Source organism: Melospiza melodia, chromosome 1, assembly GCF_035770615.1.
Source record: "Melospiza melodia melodia isolate bMelMel2 chromosome 1, bMelMel2.pri, whole genome shotgun sequence".
Lineage (NCBI taxonomy): Eukaryota > Metazoa > Chordata > Aves > Passeriformes > Passerellidae > Melospiza > Melospiza melodia.
The window spans coordinates 80,445,319-80,468,062 of record NC_086194.1 but is presented as its reverse complement, the minus strand read 5'-3'; the positions used below and the strand labels follow the sequence as shown (position 1 = coordinate 80,468,062).

At 38.5% G+C, this 22,744-nt stretch overlaps 1 protein-coding gene across 4 annotated transcripts in view; it reads left to right on the top strand.

Moving 5' to 3' along the window:
* SALL3 (spalt like transcription factor 3) overlaps positions 1 to 7,636 on the top strand; it is a 25,635-nt gene extending 17,999 nt beyond the window's left edge. For 2 of the 4 annotated variants that reach the window (XM_063159601.1, XM_063159592.1), the window contains exons 3-4: positions 205 to 545; positions 1,531 to 7,636. In XM_063159601.1, coding sequence (XP_063015671.1) covers positions 205 to 545; positions 1,531 to 1,962 — 773 coding nt within the window. In that variant the 3' untranslated portion in view covers positions 1,963 to 7,636. The remainder of the gene's footprint in view (positions 1 to 204; positions 546 to 1,530) is intronic. The other 2 variants (XM_063159619.1, XM_063159609.1) reach the window with 2 other exon arrangements.
* The last annotated feature ends 15,108 nt before the right edge of the window (positions 7,637 to 22,744 follow it).

Sequence of the window (22,744 nt, the reverse complement as noted above, 5' to 3'; positions counted from 1 at the left end):
GTACTGTTTGTAATATCTGTGGCAAGCCTTTTGCTTGTAAGAGTGCATTGGAAATTCACTACCGCAGCCATACTAAAGAACGTCCATTTGTTTGTACAGTCTGCAGTCGTGGGTGTTCCACTATGGGTAATTTAAAACAGCACTTACTGACGCACAAATTAAAAGAGCTGCCTTCTCAGTTATTTGAACCCAACTTTACTCTAGGTCCCAGCCAAAGTACTCCTAGCCTGGTCACCAGTACAGCACCTACCATGATCAAAATGGAAGTGAATGGTCACAGCAAGCCGATCTCTTTGGGTGAGGTTCCCTCGCTTCCAGCTGGAATCCAGGTTCCTGCTGCACCACAGACAGTGATGAGTCCGGGGATCACCCCTATGCTGGCACCCCCCCCTCGCCGGACTCCCAAGCAGCACAACTGTCAGTCATGCGGGAAGACCTTCTCCTCAGCAAGTGCACTGCAGATACACGAGCGCACCCATACCGGTGAAAAACCGTTTGGTTGCACAATCTGTGGTAGAGCTTTTACCACAAAGGGGAATCTTAAGGTAAGAGGCCACATGAAACTGTAAAGGCTTGGGGAGGGGGGAAATAAAGAGCACTGCTCTTAAATTCAGCAAGTTTTAGTGCTAAGTGTTTGTCCCAAAGACAGGTGAGAAGGGACCTTCAAGGAAATGCTTGCTGTACAGTGGTGGTCGTTAAGCTTTCACTGTGTAGAAGATAAGGACTGGAAAGTGGCTGTGCAATGATGTGAACTTTAAAACTGGTTCCAACTGTACATGCAGGCATGTTGTAGTTCTGACTGATGTGATGGTACACCCAGTCAGCTGGTGGACATGTTCTGAGAGTTCTTGTGGACCATCAATGCAAAATAATCCTGCTATGAGCCAGGAACACAGGGCTTGCTCAGCTCCTTGGGTGCCTCCCCAATTTCTATTTTCTATTCCACTTTGCAGCTGTTGCAGAGCAGAAAGCTGTTTCTCACAGATTTACAATGGGTTACTACAGGACTGGTCGCTCCTATTCCTGCCGTTTGGTTAACCATCAGGACTCAGCCTGGGGAAGACATTTTAAATGCCCTTTTAAAAAATACTAAATTTAGCAAATTAATCAGTGCTTCTGTGATGAGATAAAACATGAAAACAGACAGGATGAAAAAAGGAAAAGGAAAAAACCACCCTTCTCCTGGTATGAGTAATGCCCTTGGTAATCTTCAGTATGTGAGGACTTCCAGCTTGCATGTGAAATTCTCTAACCCAAGAGAGTATGTACCCTTAAATCTTGCAGCGCTGTTTGTTTTCACCGAGAAGAAGCAGATGCACATTGAAAAACAACCATGGACCTGGGTTTTCTTTGTGTGGGCTGACTGGAACTTAGAACTGTGTCCTTACTGAAATTATTTTTTTTCCAATGTGAATTAAAGGGCATGTTTTAAAAATAGCAAGCACTACTCTAAGTAACAGCATTTCAGGCTAGACTCCTCACCAGAACATGCTAACTTGGGGGTGCTTCTCTTCCCTGTTCACTCTGCAGGTTCACATGGGGACTCACATGTGGAATAACGCCCCTGCACGCCGTGGCCGACGCCTCTCCGTGGAAAATCCCATGGCTTTGCTCGGTGGCGACGCTCTCAAGTTCTCCGAGATGTTCCAGAAGGATTTGGCAGCTCGGGCCATGAATGTTGACCCCAATTTTTGGAACCAATATGCTGCAGCTATCACTAACGGACTTGCTATGAAGAACAATGAGATTTCTGTCATACAGAACGGAGGCATTCCTCAGCTCCCAGTAAGTCTAGGCGGAGGCGCCATCCCGCCTCTAAGTAACCTTACCGGTGGCATGGACAAAGCTCGCACGGGCAGCAGCCCTCCCATTGTCAGTCTGGACAAAGCAAGTTCTGAGACGGGAGCCGGTCGTCCATTCACCAGATTTATTGAGGATAATAAAGAGATTGGCATAAATTAAAAGCATTCATTCCGAATAACTGTTGGACCTCTACTCGACACAACACTTGTCCTGTTCCATGTACAGCTTTTGAAGCTAAGCATTAGTTTCCTGACCTAAATGCATAGGTTCCCTTTAAAATTTTACCCATAGCAGAAATACATAACTTTTTGTGGCTGCTGAAAAGTTGTCTTGCAAGATCTGCATGGTACTTCTTTCAACAGTGAGTTTGACTGTTACTGAGAACTTTGAAACCTTTTAATTTAACAGAAAACAAGCAAACAAACCAGTTATGGGATAACTTCATTAGAAACAGAAAGAGGCTAGTCTACATTCACTTTGCTTCTTACAAAACTTACTATCACCTGAGAAAGGGGGGCTTCATTACGGCATTCTGTCACACTTATTTGCTGGTTTTTGTTCAAATTAGTTAGCAACTTGGACTATGTTTTTAGGAATCTTAATCTTAAATAAGTGATTTAGTACCCCAAATGCTGTGTATTATTACAGTATCCTTGTCTGTAGTATTTATAATGTTAAGATTATGCGGGTAACAGACAATATACTAGCCCCAAACTTAAATGAAGCTTTTGTACTGCAAAATACATCTGGCTATGTGATTTTTCTTTTTTCTTTTTCCTTTTGTCTTTTTGTTTTTTAAGCAAGTTTTGTTTTACTATGAATAAGTGGTTTCTTTCAATGCAGGCAAATTTGTGAAGTTTTATTGGGAAAGATAGCATGCTTTTCATGTGCAAGTACCTGTCAGTAACAAACCTTTTTTTATTTAAATATTTGTAGCTGCTATGTGGACAGTTGTTCTATTAAATGAAAAAAAATGTAGTGTGGATTTTAGCTCAATGATTGGAAAACAAGTTACAGACAAACCTTAGCACCATAAATTATTCACAACATTATAAACAGTTGTGAGTAAATACTCCGTGTTATCAAAGCTGCACAATAAAAAGGTAATGTTTGTATAATGTGGTTGCAAACTCTTAATTTATACTATTGCACTTTTAGTATTTTGTATTAGGGAGGTTTGTCTATAATTTGAAGTTGAACAAAGATGTCAACTATTTTATAAATAGTACTTCGACTTAAGGAGTAAGGAGGAGGACCCTGTTGCAGTTTCTTGTTTTGTTTTAAGCTCAAACAATGAGAGATCTCTATCAACTAAGCAGAAAATTGCAGAGAACTGTCAGATCCTTCGGACATATGGGGACTGCCGTTTCTTAAATGGAAACTATTCATTTAACTTTTCTATAATGCCCACTTAAAAGCGGGACCACCCCTGACAGAATTCTGATACATTTATCTTAGGAGTGTGATATTAATACAAGTCTAGGATAGAGGAAGGAGAACATTATGTAGGTTTAATTTTCCTGTAATCTGTTCTGTCTCTTTCACACATAACCATAAGAAAGATGCTGACTGCCTAATAATAGTGGGAACAAAAGAAGAACTTTTGGGCAGCGTGAGCAGTAGTAACACATAAATGCTCTGTATTTGTTTCCAACTGTCTGATTATCTTTTCAGATTGCTCCAAAGCACAATGTACTCTGATTAATCAAATATAATTTTACGTTGATTGCATTGTTGGAATTACACTGAGTAAACAAAGGGATTGGTTCCACTCATAAGTTAAGCGGGGAATGCTGAGGAGACTGGGGCTTAATCAAAACTTGAACAGAAAATGTTTTGTGTACTACCTCATTTTTGTGCGTTACAAGCATGGTGGAGTTGACACTCTGAACTTCCGTCCAGCAGAATTGCTTGAGGGACATTATGGGTAGCTGGGAAACAGCGCAAGGAGTTTCATGCCCCTGAAGAACGAATCAGACAGTGAGGTCTTCTCAGTTAAGACTGAAAAATAGGACAATCTTATAAAACAGAAACCATTACTGTAAGAGGATGGACTATTTCTGCCATCACATAATGGAGTGAAAAGAGCTTCAAACACTTATTAGCTGTTTGTTTCTATTAGAAATGAACAATGAACTCTACAGCTCCATTTTTCTACAATGATGAGATAGAGATATATAGATATAAAGATATATCTATATCTGAGCAAAATTATATATCTGTAACACCTCTACAATATGACATAATTTTTTGCCACAGTGTGTGGGTGGTTAGGGGTGTTTCCAAGCATTAAAGAAAAAGAAAACTGAGGTGGCTTAATGTTGCTGTATTTCAGCAATTGAATGTTTTTATTTATCTGTGTAATTTTTGGTGTGACTTTTTTTTTTGTTAGTATTTGGTACCATGTAGTGTTATCTCTATTCCCTAAAGGATGTGTATAATTAAAAAAAAAAACAGAAAAAAATAAAAAAAGAAGGAAAAATAGAGAAGAAAAAATGAAAAAGGAAAAAGAGAAAAAATATGTATAGTGTTGTAAATAAGATGGTTGATGATGGTACAGTAAGACTGACCCCATTTTGTATTCAGGGTTAGGCATTCCTCTCTGCATGGTGAAGAGAGACACTATTTTTATACTGTGATACCATGTAGGGCTAGGAGCCTCCCTGAAACAGCTGGGAATTGTTACCTAGATCCAATATTTTTTATTATTAAATCTTGTTGGCTTGACACATCTACTGATTGAAATGGATGTCTTAGTCTAGGTTACTATTTTTGTCATATGGAATTGAATAAAATGCAGGATGTAATATTATTTCTGAATTGCGTTCCTTGATTACTCTAATAACAGAACAAGATATGAGACTGAGGTCACTTGTGGTAGATTGGTGTCAATGACTTCTAATCATTGCATCTGGAAATCAGAGTAAGGTCGACACCGTATATTCAAATGTTTTTCTAATTTATATTAATAGTGCAAAGGGATAGAATTATTAAAATATCTTTTCCAATGAAAATAAATTTTAAGAGCATTTATCTCAAGGTAGTAGAACTAAAAAAGACACCAAAAAGAAAATTTTGGAGCGGGGAAAACAGATTTTGGAATGACTACTGTTTCAACCTGACTGCTTTCTGAACATTTATCCTGTACTGTCTAATGAAAAAGCCTCCTTTTCAGGTTGTTTAAACATCTGCCTAATATTCATGATACACCACATGATAAAATTTGTGAACAAATTTATCAGGGGCAGTTCAAATTCTAAAATACAAAAAGGAAAAAAATTGATAGCTCGCATCCATTCATTCCAAATGACATAACCTATACGTTTAAACCCATGGTTTTGTTTTGTCTTTTTTTCCAATATCCTCAATTATCAAAGCATGTCTAACTTTAACAAAATTATTTTTTCACATTGATTTAAATAAAAGTATTTACATTCTTAAGGTTAGGCATGTGGTTACGTATCTCCTGCAAAAAAGCTGTATGTTTGAGTAAACTCCAAGCTGTTATATTCCGATGGTGAATGCCTGCTGCATTTAAAACCGACAAAAGATAAATAAAAGAGAAAAATCTGTATTAATCATTTTTCAGTGGCCTTGTTATGCAGATACTGTGTTTTATAAGACAAACCCAAAGAAAGTATGAGTTTCCTCAGGTTACTCAACAACAATGACAGATTTGTGCTTTTCTTCCTCCATGCACGTCCCTGAGTCTTGCTGAGTGAAAACATGATATGCAAAAGAGAAGAAAAGCAAAGGAGAGCTGATAGCTATGTTTCTGTTCAAAACACAAGAGGAAAATTACCTGCTTTCCCCTCCTCCCCCCAAAAAGGATGAAAGCAGAATGGTATCTATTTTTAAATATGTATGGGTTATTTTTTTTATCATACGAAGACATTAAATAATAAAATATGCTACACAGATGAAAATGGCCAAAGTCTGTTGAATTACAGATGTTTAAAGGGACAGCCATGTAGGAACTCTATATATGATCACAAAAACTGCCTGTTATGATTTTTTAAAGGGCAGTGTTCCAGAAAGGCTTTCAAAGTTTTCACTTCCATTTTTCCCATGAGTTATTAGACAGCATTTATGAAATTATTGAAATAACTTAATTTTTACCCAATTGTTTTTTTTTCATTTTGTATCAATTAGCCGTCAATATATTACCTGTTCCTTTACCTGTTTTTTCCTTTCTCTTTTGGTAAAAGCTTTGTTTTTCTAAAGCTGCATTTGTGCCGTTTTTCTGTTGCCTTTGATTTACTTCTCTGCATGTACTCTGTCATTTGGAAGACACTGTGGTTTATTTTTTCCCTTTTTCTCTAATTCTGCAGAGGTCAAAAGAGCTGCCTGTTTTTTACGTCTATGTGTAACACTAGCATAATGAGTGATGGAGTCTTCAGTGATGTGATCAGGTATGTGCATAGCTCAGCTCACAGGATTTGCTGGCAAACATGCCACTCACACTCCCTCCTGCAGATGAAGGCATGAAGCTCACTAGTGCTGCTGGTAGAGGGCAGCCACAGATGGGCAGGAGGATGGAAGTCCTGATCCTGACCCCACTCTGCCTGCTTTTGCACCGCTGAAACTCCACAGCCGTCAGTGGAGATGCTCCAGGTTTATTCTGGTGCGAGAGGGACTGCTTCCACTTTCAGATGTCTTGCTTTTCTTTATGCATCTTCAAAACAATGGCTAGCTATACAGTATTTTAAAGTATGTCTAAGCAAAAGCATTCCAGACTTTATTTTTAAAAAGAGGGAAAAGAGAATACATATATTTTAGTACATTCCACAGGATTATCCCAGTTTTAAAGGAGGTCCTGAAAGCTGAATCTAAAAAAATATATGGCTGTGCCCCTTAATATATAACTTGATGCCATCATACAACCATTCACATAAATGAGTATTCACATAAATGAGTAAAAGAAACTGTAATTTTTATGCATATAAGTAAAAGAATGGGAGAGTCTTGCTACAGCTCTGCTGCACAAGGTATGCACTCACAGGTAAATGCCTTCCCTTTGCAGATATGAAACGTACCAGCAGACTTACGAAAAGAAAAATACTTGTTTGTGCATGTCACAGGACCAATACATAGTACCTTATTTTTTCAAAGTCTCAATCAATTGACAAAGTGACAAATATGAAAGCCAACAGATTTGGGCTGTGCCACTGACATTTTTAAGGATGTGGGCAAGTTCATAATTAGACTAATATTTTGCTGAAGAGCAACATGCTTCTGGGGCCTCTGGGAATCAGGAACCCGGGCCTCTGGGAATCCTCTTGCAGCATCAGCTAGCACCTTGTAGTATTGGGATGAGTTGCCCCATCAGTAAGACGGGGTAACACTTTCATACCTACCTCACAGGGGTGTTGTGAGGAATAGTTTTATGTTTGTATAGTGTTTCAAAGATGGAAAATGCTTGGTATTATCACTGAGTTTAGAGACTTTACAGTACATGTACTATTATTTATTATTTGTACTCCAGTAGTACCTATGAGCTCCAGTCAGGACTGAGAGGCCTTATCCTAAATGTTGTACACTCACCTAGTTGGGACTGATACGAAATTTTACTCAGTAACGTTTTTCAAAGGAGATATTTCATTATCAAATGCCTATTTGATTACTATAGGGTTTAATTCAATTATTTAGGTATTTAAATTGATTATCAGTTTTAGGCTATGGCGGAGAATTATCTGGTATCACATTTTGTTTTGAGCTTATACTGATTTTCAGAAAAAGTGCACCAATTTTCTATGGATACTCTACAATCAAATCTTGCCATCAGTGGAATTCTACTGTACTTTTTGCTATTAAAGATAAACATTAAAAAACATGTGTGTGTATACATTATTATACACCAATATACAATATATATACCTTAAAACATGTATGTTTTAAATTTCTTTAGCTACTTAGATTAATTTCAAACTGTGTGTGGCATATTTTGCTCAAGAATTGCCCATTTCAGATGCAACTTAAACATCGTTAAATGGTGTTGGCTCTCAACAAAAGACATATTGTTGCTATCATATTCATGAAGGCTTGTAAGGAAAGTGTCTAAGTCTCAAATGTAATAAAAAACCTTCAGTAAGTAATAGAAGTCTACTTAGATTATGTTGAAATAAACTACTACATCAGAATAAGATCACTGTATATAAGTATGTTAAAATTAATAAATAATTCCAAAGGTAATGCTTGCTATCATTTGGATGTTGAACAGAAAGTAATTTGTTTCCCAGACTGGCAAACTATAGTTAATATGTTTTTACAGGTATCTGATTTACAAGACTGTGTTAAGCAGCCTCTTTAGCATCTGGTCATGTGCTAAATATATTGGCTCAATTAATTCTATTGATAGTCTTGGCTTTTTTATTTGATTTTAAGGAAAGTTTTTGGTTCAGTTTTGATTGAATTGTCATCAGTGATGTTAGTCTCACTGATTTCACTCAGGCACATCATGGAGTAAACATATGAGCAAGAGTGGGTGAATCTAGCCTAAAGAATGTCTCTTTCTTTTCCTTCTGGGTATTACTGACATCTCTCCATCACCCCATTCCATGCTGGTCACCAGCAAACACACCATAGGTTGTCTTCCTTGTGTATTTATTAGCACTCGTGGCTCAGTCTATTTTGTTGGACACTTGGCACTTGTTCTGCTATGATGCACACTTCATATGGGACCCATAGATACACTAACATAAATATCATATTTAAGACAGGCTGCTGGTGGAGTAAGTGAACAGCTCTGCTGGAAGTTGCACATCATTACCTGTTGTGTGTGGCAAATAAAATGGGCACATAAAGGGATGTGGTGATCAGGAGGTTTCTGTCACGTTATAGTCTCAATAATGTGCTTGATATAGGAATATTGGTTTGGATTTTGCTTTTTTAAAAAATTGCTGTAAGAGCAGTTATAAAAAGATACCTTAAAAAGGTGAATATATATTTTCAGGTAGGAGTTTTGCAGGCAGAATTTGATTGGGACCTTCCTTTTTGCTGCCTATTTTCTATTAAATGACTCTTCCCAACATAATCTTCTAGATAACTTCACAGTCAGAATTTTGTCCTTCATCTAGGTTTTAGTGCCACTATCCCATTCCAAACAGGCTTACTAAAACCAAAGGGCTTTATACTAAGACATTAGCTAATACATCTAATGGGTTATAGAATCTACTTCCCTGTGCACTTTTGAAATTTTCTAAAAAGAAAATTCAGTTAAATCTTCAAAGAGTTTTTCATGTATCTTGTGTCATTGAATGTGATATCTATTCCAATATTTGGCAACAGTCTGGGCCACTCTGCAGTACTTTCCCTTAGACTGGGTTTCCCAGTTCTCCACAGTTTGCCCTAAGTAATGCAATGACTCGTGCCAACCAGTATTAGTCATTAAATGGATTTTTTTTCAATGTGTTATCATTGAAAGTAAGTTATTATAAAGAGGCTTCAATTCCAGCCTCACAGAAGGCAGAGTAAATGAGCCTGGTAGTCTCTGCAGCCTACATAATCCCTCTTCTCCAAGCCCTACTATCTTTTTGAAGTAGCTTGCCAGTGTTTCCTCTGTGATAATGTGTCTTCTGATTCTTTTCAGCAAAGTAATGCTATATTAATTTCTTTGGTGTCATTGTCTTTCTGTACATGACCATGTTCTTCACATGTTTTCTTTTAAGGTTGTGTTAAATTTGCCCAGTACACACATCTGTCCTTGTATCATGTTGAGATTAATTTCTTTTTTGATTTTGGGGCCAGGCCATATTGTCCCCACTTGTATATCCACCTAATTCCAATTAATTGCTTTTGCTAGGACTATGAGTAGAAGATACTGCATAATGAAGCAAAATTCATCACTCTGAAACTTTGAAGGATTTTTAAATGTTTGTCCAGCTGGTATTACTGCACACCCACATGTTGAACACTTGAGTTTATCAACTTCAGCTCTTGGGCCTGTAATAGATACAAATAGTTCCACTCTTAGCTCCTTTGTGTCTGGAAACTCTTTCAGGCTGACCCTAATTTTACATACTTTTTAAAATAGCAGGATACTACTTTTCCCAAAAAATTGTATCAAAACCCCCAGTCATTTAGTGGCTAATGTTTTCTATGCAACAAACAAATTGTAACAAGGAGTAATCAAATTTTGCTGTTATTTCAAAGGAACAACTCACATATAATGCTGAGATGGAAGTAAAGCTCAGATAAAGGTTCAGCAAAGGCTACAATAAGAAGCCTTTACTTCACAGGTATCTTTATAAGTAGCTTTATCTGTGTATCCCTACTGCTAAATTGAAGAAAAAGATATCACAGACTGCATGATTAGCAACCAACATGGAGATCATGGCAGTAGCAGAGTTAAGCACAAACACGGGCACAGTATCGGAATGAAACACAATAGAAAACACAAGAATGTAAGATACTAGCTTTTAAAAATATACATCATAAGGAAACAGAACCACACATTTATGCAATTAACAATCATAAGCTTTATTTTTTTACAAGGATTGACTTACCTGAAGTCAAGAGCATCTAAGGGAAGCCAAGCAGCACATCCCTGGGTTCAGCTTCTTCTTAGACTTAGGAAACACTTTTTCAAGTTCAGTTGTTAAGGCTGGGGAGCTCCTGAAACCAGAAATGTCCTCTAGTTTATGTTAGTGTGTATGAATGTTGCAAGCAGATTTTCAGCTTACCCCTACTCCACAGTCTTAGAAAAAAGCTGAATATATTGTTACTTCTAAAGCTTACCATAGGGCTCCAAAAGAGGAATGAATATGGCCCTCAGCACATCCTGATAAGTGAAGCTATAAAAGGACTCATCTTTCTTCTGGGCACAGATATTTCAACAGAATCACTCCTGATTTGCCCACTGGTATGGGCAAAATCAAAAGGCTGTAGTGACTGTGTCATCCCTTTTCAATCAGAGCAAGACACTTCTCTCTTTTCTTAAACCAAAAATTTTTCCGTGCACTTTTAGTGGTATAAATCACAGTACACTCTGGAACAAGCATGGGAAAATCAAAGTATATTCTATACTTCTGTTCCTGCCCTAGAGGCCACCTGTCCTAGCAGAAGCTGCATCCATATAATTTCAAACTCTTTCACTCTCTTGGAAGAGGACAGTTACATCCAAAGGGAATATTGAGATTGGCCCTTGCCCCCCAGGTCCCTCTTGGATATTGAATGGGAGTCTGTCTGCCAGCCTGTGTCAAAGCTTCCTATGAATATATTGCAGGCTGGTCGGGCAATTCCTGGCTGCGTGCCCTGGTCCTGGTCAGCTCAAAGAGATCCTTAAAGCCTATGAGGACAAACATTTCTTCCCTGAGAAGCAAAACGTGCTTTAAGGTGGAGTCATCTTCTATTCTGCTTTTATTTAGCTGTACTTTTGAAGTAGCTGGAATGGCCTCTATCAAACCACTCTGTTCAGCATCTTTCTCCCTTGCCATGAGGGATTTGACTCATGGTATGTGATTTCATAGGTCACATCTCATGCTCCTGGGAAGCTGGGCTTCTTCCACCAGCTCTAACGTGCAAAAAGTGAATCACTCCTTGTAGGTTTTCCGATTCAGTGAAGCTGCCAGAGCATCTTTTAGCACCTGTTTATTCATTATTTTATCTAGGCATATTATCTAGCCCACTCTTATTCCAGCATAAGGATGTTATTCATGGTTATTCAGGAATAATATTTCCTGAATACTTGTGTAGACAGAGTAGTCCCTTAAGTAATGAGTTCAATTAGGCTAAGATACACTATGCAGCAATTCAATAACAAAAGTCCTGGGAGGTAGAGGGAGGAGAGGCTTGCCAATTGCTTACACACAGTATGCTGGATGACAACTAAAGACTCCGTGCTGTGGCATATTTGGCACATGCTGGCCTTCAGTTATGCCTAGCAACTCCCATGGTTTGAGCAGTTCCTTACTAGGGTTTTAATCAAGGAAAAAAGTAGCATGGTGTGCAAATTAGTAAGACAACAGGCTCCATTTGAAATCTCTTTGGGGATGTTCATTCTTACAGAATACCAGCATCCAAGAAAATCAATTTATCTTCCATTTTTTCCTAAAAAAATGTCAATAGACACTTTATTTAGCAACTCACTACCCTGAGCACAGAGTATTGGATTCAGAACTGTAACTTTAAAAAAACGCTCTCAATACTCAAAACGCACAAAATTTGACAGATTTGAATTAGGAATTACAATGGATTCAGTATTTGGTCAGCATTTCTCATTTCTATTTTTAAAACATTTAAATATTTATTCTAAAAAGATCTGTTAGCTGCATTTTAAATGGGCTAAACATTCTACCATGTACTTGAAAAAACATGCCTTCACTATATATTCTTTTGCGAGAATAATACATTGCAAAACTGCCTGATCTTGCTTAGCTCTGCGTGTAGTCTAGTGAGATTACTCTTCCCAGTTTCCATTTCAAGTTCCTTTTGAGGAGCCTGCCCTGTATGATGTTGCTCATTTTCTGAGAAAATTCCTGCAACATTTAAAACCTACTTCAAATCATTATAATGACTGTTCAAATGAAAACAATACCCAGAACCTAGCAACACTACATGAAAATGATATAGAATTAAAGGATTCTTATGCCAATACCTCTGAGTCATCTGCTTTTCAAGCTGCTGGTTTTGTGATAGCAGTGGGATTCTGTCTGACAGAGCATTAAGAATTCTTCTCCAGCTTCTGAGGAGGTGACTGCCAGTCAAACCTCTTGACTGCTGCTGGGGTTAAGTCTTCAGAGGCTTGAAATATTGATAGAGATTTCTTAGCATTGATTTTTATGGATAATGTTAAAATGTAAAGTTTCACTCAAATGCTTTAAACGAATAACATTATTACAGTAGTCAAGCCACAGAAGCAAAGGGAAACTTTGGGTAATTAAATAAGAGCCATAAGCAGATTTCAGCTGCTGAAGTCATGCATAGCTTTAGAATCTGTGCTGATGGGCCATCCATGGTCTACAAAGGTTAGAACTTGCCTGCTGGGTTAGGATTTTTGAGCCATACCTGATTGCTCATTGACTTAGCAAAAGCAAGACCCTAATAGGGTATTGGAAAACAGAAAAAAAGCCCCTGTTTCTCCATGGCAAGACAGAGATTTGACTGCTCTCCTGAGCACTTAAAGTTGATGTACTATAGTTTTCATGATTAGAGCATTACAGTAGATCTGAAACTCTGCCAGGGATTTCAATATGGATTTTTGTGCTTTGTTTTTAACTCATCTATATGCCAGTTCATTAACTTGAGGTAAGCTTTTCTCAGCCTGTATTTGATTTCCACTATCATTATTCTTATAATTGGCTTCTGTCCATGCTATTTTGTACACTGGCAAGTGGTACTGTTCTGTTCACAGGATGTATTACTCAATAACTAGTTGTCATGTAACTGAAAGCATTCAGAGAAATCACAAATACCCATCACATTGCTGCTTTTTTTTATTAAGATGTCAGATACTGCACTCTAAATTCTTACCTTTGGGTGAAAGTGGTAGATTTGTCTCCATTTTTTTCTTTCCATGTACACCTATAAGAAGGGCACAGCCACTAAAATGACCATGCACTTGGTAGCTGATTCTCTGTTCTAAAACCAAACTCTCACTACCTTGTGCCTGAAGTCTGTATCTCTCCCAGAGTTGTATAACCACATTATATAGTCTCCATCAGTTATTTTGTGGTTTATATGTAGGAACCGGAACAACAGGTTTTTTCTTCTCAGAATGATTCAGAGGTTTTAGTAACTTATTAAAACATTGCTACCACCATGACCAGAAATGGTTGGTTTGAGTTGCAGCAAAAGCTGGAGGCAATAACTGGCATAAAGTGATGCAGGCAGCCTTACTGTAGCACAGAAATAAGGAAGCAAGAGACAAGAAATTTGCTTGGGGGAGGGAGGGAGGGAGGGAGGGAGGGAGGAAGGAAGGAAGGAAGGAAGGAAGGAAGGAAGGAAGGAAGGAAGGAAGGAAGGAAGGAAGGAAGGAAGGAAGGAAGGAAGGAAGGAAGGAAGGAAGGAAGGAAGGAAGGAAGGAAGGAAGGAAGGAAGGAAGGAAGGAAGGAAGGAAGGAAGGAAGGAAGGAAGGAAGGAAGGAAGGAAGGAAGGAAGGAAGGAAGGAAGGAAGGAAGGAAGGAAGGAAGGAAGGAAGGAAGGAAGGAGAAGAGTGACAGAGCTAATTGAACTGTTGTGTGTTTAGGAAAAAATCTCTTTGTATACAATGTCTTCAAAGAATACAAGACAAAGGTAATACACAGTGCATCTATATTTTGTGCAGACTGCAGGCTTTTCATTAACTGTTTGATTTTTCTGATATGCTTTCGGACAAACCTTATCTATAATTTATTCCTTGTCTTCAGTATTTCGCACTGTGAAAATTAGTAATGTTTAATTATCAGCTCTGGTTTTGCTTCAACATGAAACATTATAACTCTAATTGCTCCATTGGCTGCTATAAATGTTGTCCTATTGCAAGTTGCAGTAGTACAGTAACAAATTCCATATATCCTAGTCTGAATATAGAAAATATATCTCAGCTAAAAAAAGCTCTTATAGGATCATCACCAGCACTTCAGGACTGTTGCCTGTGTTCTGATACCATAAAATTGGCCTTTCAGCCCTACTGGAGGTTCAGCTGTTGCTGTTTATGGTTGTGCTGTAATTTGTCTTTATTTTCTTTGAAGAAGCTGGGTTGACTTACTGAAGAAAATTTTTGAAACACGGTTGAACAGATTCAGGGCAGACCACTGGAGTCCAGCAGAGCCATTGCAAATCTGTCCAGTTTGTATCTTTCAGAGGCCAAAAGGCTGAATGAAAGGCTTGGAAGCAGACAGCCAGACCTGAGGGGTGATGGAAAAAATGTCATAGGGGTGTGGGAAACTCAGCAGACTTTTCTACTTCTCAATTAGTGAACTGGGATGATGATCACACCTGAAATGCTGCTGTAGGCAGGGAATTGAATGTAACACAGATAATTTTGCCCTATCTATCTCCTCTAAGGGTATTTTTCTACTTAAAATTTGTCATTCAAATAAAAGCTTTTATTCGAATAAAAATTACCTTCCCTGATCTGGGGTGGGGAAGCAGAGGAAGCAGGTCTGCACCAAAGCTGTAGTTGAAACAGAGCCTCATGACTTTGTATGTTCAACCTGGTGGCTTCCTTAGGCCACACCAGCTCTAATAAATGTTCTCTTCCCTCATCCATTCAGACAGCATACAAACACAGCCAGAACCTTCTTCTGAACTGTTTTGACTTTCTGCATTTCCAAGTATCTGCACATGCAGTGTAAGAATATGATGGGGAAGGCTTGCATCTGTGCTGGAGAGCAGGGTAGTAAAGGAGATCTGAGGTAGTGAAGCAAATGGTAAGGAATATCTATCCCCATTAGCTGGCATGACCCGTGCTTGGACAAGAGGTGAAGGCATTTCTTCCAATACATTGCAGTTAACTGCCTCCAGGCTGATTTCTGACTTTCTGAAATTGTTTGAAACTAATCAGGAACTATCACTGATGGAGAGAAAGGCTTTTCACTCCTATAGATCTTTTCCCCACACAGAATGGACTGTAACTAAGCTTGTAGTTGAATTTGCTTTTATATGGCAGCAAACACAATTTAAAATAGTGATCACATACATAGCTGAGAAGGGGGAAGCAGGATGTTGGGAGAAGCTCACACATGTCACCTCTAAGTCTCCCTGGGTCTGGATTATTTTCTTTGGAGGCATGATTCACATTGCTGTTACTCCCTGCTGGATGAAGTAGTGGGAATTTTAAAAAGTTTGCAATTGGATTAAATGAAAATATTTGTTCTGGACAGAAGGAATGGATTTACTTATGGACATTGGTCAACCCTGTTCTTGCACATGTGCAATCATATTTTGTACCTGTATTCAAATCACAATGATAGATTTTTATAAATGTATTTAAAGAAAGAGCAAATACCTGTTTAACTACCCCATTTCTGAAGCACCTGTATTCTCTACAATGATGGCCTATTTTTCCTATGCCACTAACATCTGAATTCACCTGTCTGGGTTTTGCTTTCTTCTGTATCCCTTGCTTATGCCACTTTCAGGATCTGCCTATCTAATGTGACTGAGCTCCTGAATATGTGCACATTTTCAACTCTCCTCCCCCATGCTTTTTTCCCCCTTCAGTTATTTCCACGGCTTGTGAGCCATTATAACTCCACTTCTGCTGGTTTAATTAAATTTACCTATGGAAAACAAAGACATGAGATCTGGCAGTCAGGGAGCTCAGGGACACAAGGTGGTCTGTTACTGAATAAAGTGATGCTTGAGAGGTGCTATTCTTTATGCATCATCATGATCATCAGATAAGGAAGAATCATATGACACATTGCAAGAATGCTTTGAGGAAAGTGAAATTCTAATCCTTTCCCAACATAATCATAATGATGTAAATGTATCTCTTTATGTGGTGTAAAATTGATTTTTCCTTCCTGTTAACAGCTGTACAATTTCTGTTCTGCACACATTTTTCTTCAAAACTGCCTGGTTCCCTCTGAGTACATTGTTGTTCTTTCCCTCATCCCTTCCTTAAACTCATTCATTTTTTATTTATTTTATTTGCCATCCTGACCCTTGGTAAGGTTAAAATGATTATTCAGCAGTTGTGCACTGTTGAATTACCTGTCTTTTGTTCCACGGTCTATTTTGTTGTTAGTGTATTATATAGACGCCTTTGACTCAATTATCACTGATATTGTTAATCTCTGGGCTACTCAAGATGAATTCCCAAACTGTATAAAGATGACATTGGCCTATTCTATTCTTAAAAGACTAATTCTTTTGACAGAAATCCAGGAAACTTCAATCTGTGAATGAATAAGGTAAAAAGGACAGAGCAATGATGTGATACTTTTTATCACACTGACATTGTAACTTGATTCTATTATAACTCCTCTAAGGAATCTGATATCCTAGTCCAATAAAAAGTATGGCCACCTTTATTTTATGTAACAAAAATCTAGCTTGTTCATGTACACTGCTGGACCTTAGCTGTCAGAATGTGGTCAAAGGAGTGCAAAAGTCTGTGCTCTGTTCTCAGAAATAACTTGTGTGCTTAGAAACATAAGGAGTCCCAGAGATGTCCCACGATACGAGGAAATTTTACTGATTTACTATCTTGATAGAGGATGGGGTAAACTATTGTGCTGCTGAGTTCTCACGGGAAGGCAGGAGTGCTGAAATAGGTGTCTCACAAAATCACTGGACTTTTGCAGCTCTAAAGCCTAAGGTTTGCTTTAGAGGCACAGTGAAAGGCCTCGGCATACAAGGTGCTTGGATCCAAAATGCCAAGAGCAGCACCCATTAGGACCTCAGAGGAGGTGATCACCCATAAGTATCACCTGCTTAAAGCACTGAATGCACTCTAATAATTTAACACTATAAAGCTAAAGCACATGAAAATTAGGTAAAAGAAGGATTTTTCCATTTAGTCTCCGATCTCGTGGATCTAATACCATAATTTTAATGCTAATGAGAATGTTAATAGTTTAGGCCCACCTCCACTTTTCTCCTGCTTTTCTGGCATTCTACTCCTCAACCTCCCTTAGATATGATTCTTGTCTATTCTATGTTTACCTGCCACATCTCTCCCTAATCCCTGTCTGCCAACTCACATCCCCCTAAGGTCTGACATTATATTCAAACTTCACACCTGCTTTTATTCTGGAGTATCTCATTCCCTTGGCTCCACTCACACTAGTCCAGGAGAAGTCAGTTCCTCAGACCAAGATCCATTCCAGTTGCAGAGCTTCCCACTGGATCTTCTGAGTGAACTGGTTATGCCTTTAGCCTGATTAGGTGGCTGGGATAGGACTTAGATACATGGCATGAGGAAGATTATTCAAAAAGGAGGATTAGACAGATAATAGCTAAATTGGCAGGGAAGCTAATCCTATGCATGTGCAAGAGGGACAGCTAGCTGTCAAGGGACTTTTCCCTCCCTCATCTGGGTGACTGCTGGGATAGGGCAGGTGGAGAGATGGGAGCAAGGCAAGGTGGGTGTGTGGAAACAAATGGAGTTCAGGTGTAGCTCCAACACTTCTGAGTCCCACTGTGGGCCTTCACAGCACTCCTAAATGGGAATGATCCTAACCATTGAGAGAAGGATACAGATCCTGGACTAAGAGCCATCAGACAACTTTCAGGATTCAAAAAATATGTATGTAACATAGATATGTGTCCATATGGCCTTACAAGATATTTTATGTCTGTGCGGCTGCTCATCTGTCTGAAACAATTTTACTGGGCTACTATAAAATAGCTATTTCCAAAGCAAGCACAAAACCAGCCAGGGATCTCCTCTCCTCTCCTCTCCTCTCCTCTCCTCTCCTCTCCTCTCCTCTCCTCTCCTCTCCTCTCCTCTCCTCTCCTCTCCTCTCCTCTCCTCTCCTCTCCTCTCCTCTCCTCTCCTCTCCTCTCCTCTCCTCTCCTCTCCTCTCCTCTCCTCTCCTCTCCTCTCCTCTCCTCTCCTCTCCTCTCCTCTCCTCTCCTCTCCTCTCCTCTCCTCTCCTCTCCTCTCCTCTCCTCTCCTCTCCTCTCCTCTCCTCTCCTCTCCTCTCCTCTCCTCTCCTCTCCTCTCCTCTCCTCTCCTCTCCTCTCCTCTCCTCTCCTCTCCTCTCTCTCTCCTCTCCTCTCCTCTCCTCTCCTCTCCTCTCCTCTCCTCTCCTCTCCTCTCCTCTCCTCTCCTCTCCTCTCCTCTCCTCTCCTCTCCTCTCCTCTCCTCTCCTCTCCTCTCCTCTCCTCTCCTCTCCTCTCCTCTCCTCTCCTCTCCTCTCCTCTCCTCTCCTCTCCTCTCCTCTCCTCTCCTCTCCTCTCCTCTCCTCTCCTCTCCTCTCCTCTCCTCTCCTCTCCTCTCCTCTCCTCTCCTCCAGCAGTGGAGGTGGTAATGATATCATTAATATAGAAAAATTTCATGTTTGGTCATAGGTACCTTAATCAATGACTTTCAGTTGGGCTAGAACATTGAGACTTGTGTTTGCCAAAAGAATCATAGTGTTCTATTTTTTGTTTTCGTTTTTGGGGGGTTTTTTGTTTGTTTGTTTTAAAGACTTTTTACCTCTCTGTCTTTGACCATAGCCTCTATTTATTTAGTGTGATTTCTTTACCAGCTGTTCTGGCAGGGTGCTGATCAGTGGAGATTTTATTTGTCTAATACTTTTCATTTGTAGTTTTAGGAATTAACATGATTTGGTTTTCATAATTCAATATTGATCTTAGTCCTCTTTTTCTCTTCTTATTTTTTCCCTTCAAAGGATGAAGTGTCTTTTGTTTTGCAATATTCTCTGCATTATTCAATTCTACTTACCTTCAAATATTCCTAAACTACCGCACAATTTTTTTTTTTTTTGTCTTTGGCTATTAACTAACTTGCAAGTGCAGATGTCTCAGGTATCAGCTGTGGTATTTTCTTTTTATTGGCAATTCTTTTTGCTTTTCATATAGCTGACCATTTTACATAAGCAGAGAAGAGCTAAGAAACCTGAGATTTAACTCTAAATTTTTAGTTTATTTTAAATGAAACAATATGTGCAGTTTTAATTTACACATTTCCATATAAGAAGATTTCAGAGATCCAGAAAAAATAATGTTTTAATAATTTCTTTATATTTTTTATTATTCTTCATTTCAGAGCAACTGATCTAATTCAGAGTATTTTAACATTTCAGCTTGAAATTAAGTTTCTTTTCCCAAACTCATTCCCCACATCAAAACTTCACCTTTAACTTGCAAGGCCTTGCACAGTTTGGCTACATGCAGACTTGGTGAGATATCCAGTTGCACTGGGAATGCAATAATGAAGTGAGATATGTTTATGCACTGTTTACAGCACTAAATGGTGCTATTTGCAGTTAAACTGGGATTTTGAATTTTTAATACCTGGAAGAAGGACCAAAGCCAAGATCTTCAGAGAGAGACAGAGATTCATGATGCAGACACATGCTCATAAGTTGGCACTGAACTGCCTCAGCCAAAATATGCATGACTAAAGTTCACTAGAGTAACAATATTACTTTCCATGCATTTGAGCTTAAAGATATAATTGCATCAAAAAGTATAATTGAGCTCACTTACAAGGAAGCCAGCAAGGAGTAGGACCCTGTGTTAAGCTAGGTTGTCATCTCATAACTCTGAGCTTCTTGGTTTACCCTATAGAAAATGGCTCAGTATCTCTCTTTAAGCTTACTTGTGGCCTTACTTTTGTGTTGTCTTCAAGGGAAGTCAACAACTTGATAAATCACCAGAACTTTTCCTATATCACCTTTTCTTGTGTCCCAGTCAGGATGAATTCTCTTTAAATTGTGACAGAACTGCAAACTGGAGTGAGATCTTTGCATAGAGATAGTTCTTAAAATGTAAACATGATGGTTTCAAATTTAAAATATGTGCCAAATGAAGCACATTAGGTTGCACTCCTTATGAGTCTCATTTACTTTTTTGCCATTTTTTCTAAATTACAAGGTCTTTGCTTATTCAAGAAATAAATACATCTAATTATTGTGATGTGGAGAAAAGAGCTTCCATTTTTGAAGTTATCCTGACTGACAATAAAACAGCAGTTCTGCTCAGAGAAAATAGCCAAAAGCATTGTAATTATTCTGCTATTGCATTTTCTATGTGCTTGGTTTTGAACTGTAATTATTTACTTCGTTTTTAGACTTGCCTATATTTACCCATGGTCAGACTTTTCTGCTTTTGTTTGACTCACATTACATCTAAACATTACTGAAAATATAAACACAACTGTGCTTCAATTACTATTTTCCTTCTTCCCTAATCAGGCTTTTTTCTTCCTTATTTTTGTGGCTATTATTGGCTCCCCTTTACCTACTCTAGACTGTTTCAGTATTTCCTCTTTGTCTCCATGCAGCCCTGTCTCACTCTTTTTTTGCTGTGTCCACTTCCACATAACTGTGGGCTGCCAAACAGTCTTCCTTCACTTCCTCCTACTTTTGTCTTAGAGCCACTGAGCTGGTAAAATCACAGGAGCCCACCCATTGACTGCAGAGAGAAGCAGGTCAGCTCTCTCCACTCTCCATGCTTTGATCCTGTGTGAGAGGAAAGAAGGGAAAAAAAGCTCCAATGAGTTCCTTCTTTGTGTGTCTTCTGTGTCCTGGTCCTCTGTCTGTCTCAGTTTTTCAGCCTCCTTCAAGTATAGCTTTGTTTGGGTCATTGAGAGAGGAAAAATACTGTTTTTAATGTATTCACACACATTTCAGTGAGACCATTAGTCTTGGGGTGGGATGTTTTGGGATTTTTCCCTGCTGTTTCCAAACCCGTATTTAAGTTATAGAGTATGAGGGAAGTTAGAAACTTTATTACTACTCAGAAAGCTTAAGGCATTCCCATTCACATAGAAAAACATGAAACTTGCAGTTCTTCTATCAAAAGCCAGAGATGTATCTATGCTGGTGCTGAACAAGTCAGCCCAAGAGAGGAAAAGATTAATCAATAAATTGTTCAAAACTGACTGAACTCCACAGGGTGCAGGACTGAAATTAAAAATATTTTCTGATCTCCATACTCACTATACAGGAGATAAAGCAAGAAGGAAGAGCAGTTATGAAAGATAATAAAGTTTTCAGGGGGAAAAAATGAATGAACTAATACACTTAAGACACACATGAAGTGTTGGGGTAGTTGGTATGCCTGAAAATGCTTAGGGGATAGCTGAGGGCTTAGACCCAGAAGGATTTTTTACAAGCTGGCTGAAAGAGTTATTGAAACAAGCCAATTTAGCTGCCCCAGTTGTGCTGGCATCTGTCAGGAGCCTTCTTGCTAAATAAACTTCTCCCTTCCTGTGTACTGTGCTGGTGGGTTGTGTTATTGTTTTTGTAATAAAGAGGCTCCTTAAAACATCAAGAATTGCTTCTAATCTGAATTACCAAAGTTCTACTCTGGGAATATATATCCAGATTACACTATGTTACTTTTGAAGAGGAGACAGATGTTCATGGCTGTGAAACAGATCTTTCAATATATTGGTTTTCTCCTTGTGCAGTTCACTACTCAGCCAGACTTTGGGTACAAGGCAAGAGACATATGGACAGATTTCAAATCCTGATGAAGCAAGTATGTTTATACAGGATCATGGAAAGTGAGATTTCTGTATTTTCAGAAATGCAGAAATTAATAAATAAAAAAGATCCTCTTAGAAAACTTAATGATGGAGCAGCAAAATATGGAATTAAAACATCCTATAACACAGTGATTATATTTCTTTATGTGATAACTTTATTTAATTCCTAAGGTAAGGTTCAGAGGAAAAATGCATACCATCATTCAAGGATGAAAAGAAGGAAAAAAATACATTCTCTGGAAATCACTTCTCATATCATCATGTCATGGCTGAATTTTAGTCACCTAAGACAGACTTCAGCAAGGAAATTAAGAAGCAAGACCTCTTTAACCATATATTCTAATAATAATTGCTGTGTGCAGTCTTTTTTTTTTCTTTATTTTTTTTTAATTGGATATGCTTATGGGCACAAAACTGAAGGGCAGCTATTAATTTGTAGGATCATGTGATAAATGCCTTCTAGAAAGTATCTTCTATTCCATCTCTTAATACTTCCTAAAACACTGTGGTTTTGTTTGTGGTGGTTTTATATTAATTTTTAACTTATGGCTGCATATTGAGCAGATGGCTTCATTTGAGCCCAGCACAATGATGTCAAGGTCTTTTTCCTGAATGTTTACAGTTAGTTTAGAAAAGCCCAAAACTTCCACTGAAGTCAATTGGGAAAAACTGCTGAGGAAGGCTCAGAGACTATCATGATGTTACAATCTTCAGTATAATTTGGAAAACTAAAAAGAAGGCAGATTTTTTTTCTGAGATACAAACTTATTAAAATGATAGTGCTAATAGCTTTCTTTTGATAAAACTGGATGTATGTGAAGTAGTTATCCATTTCCCGTAAGAGGGATG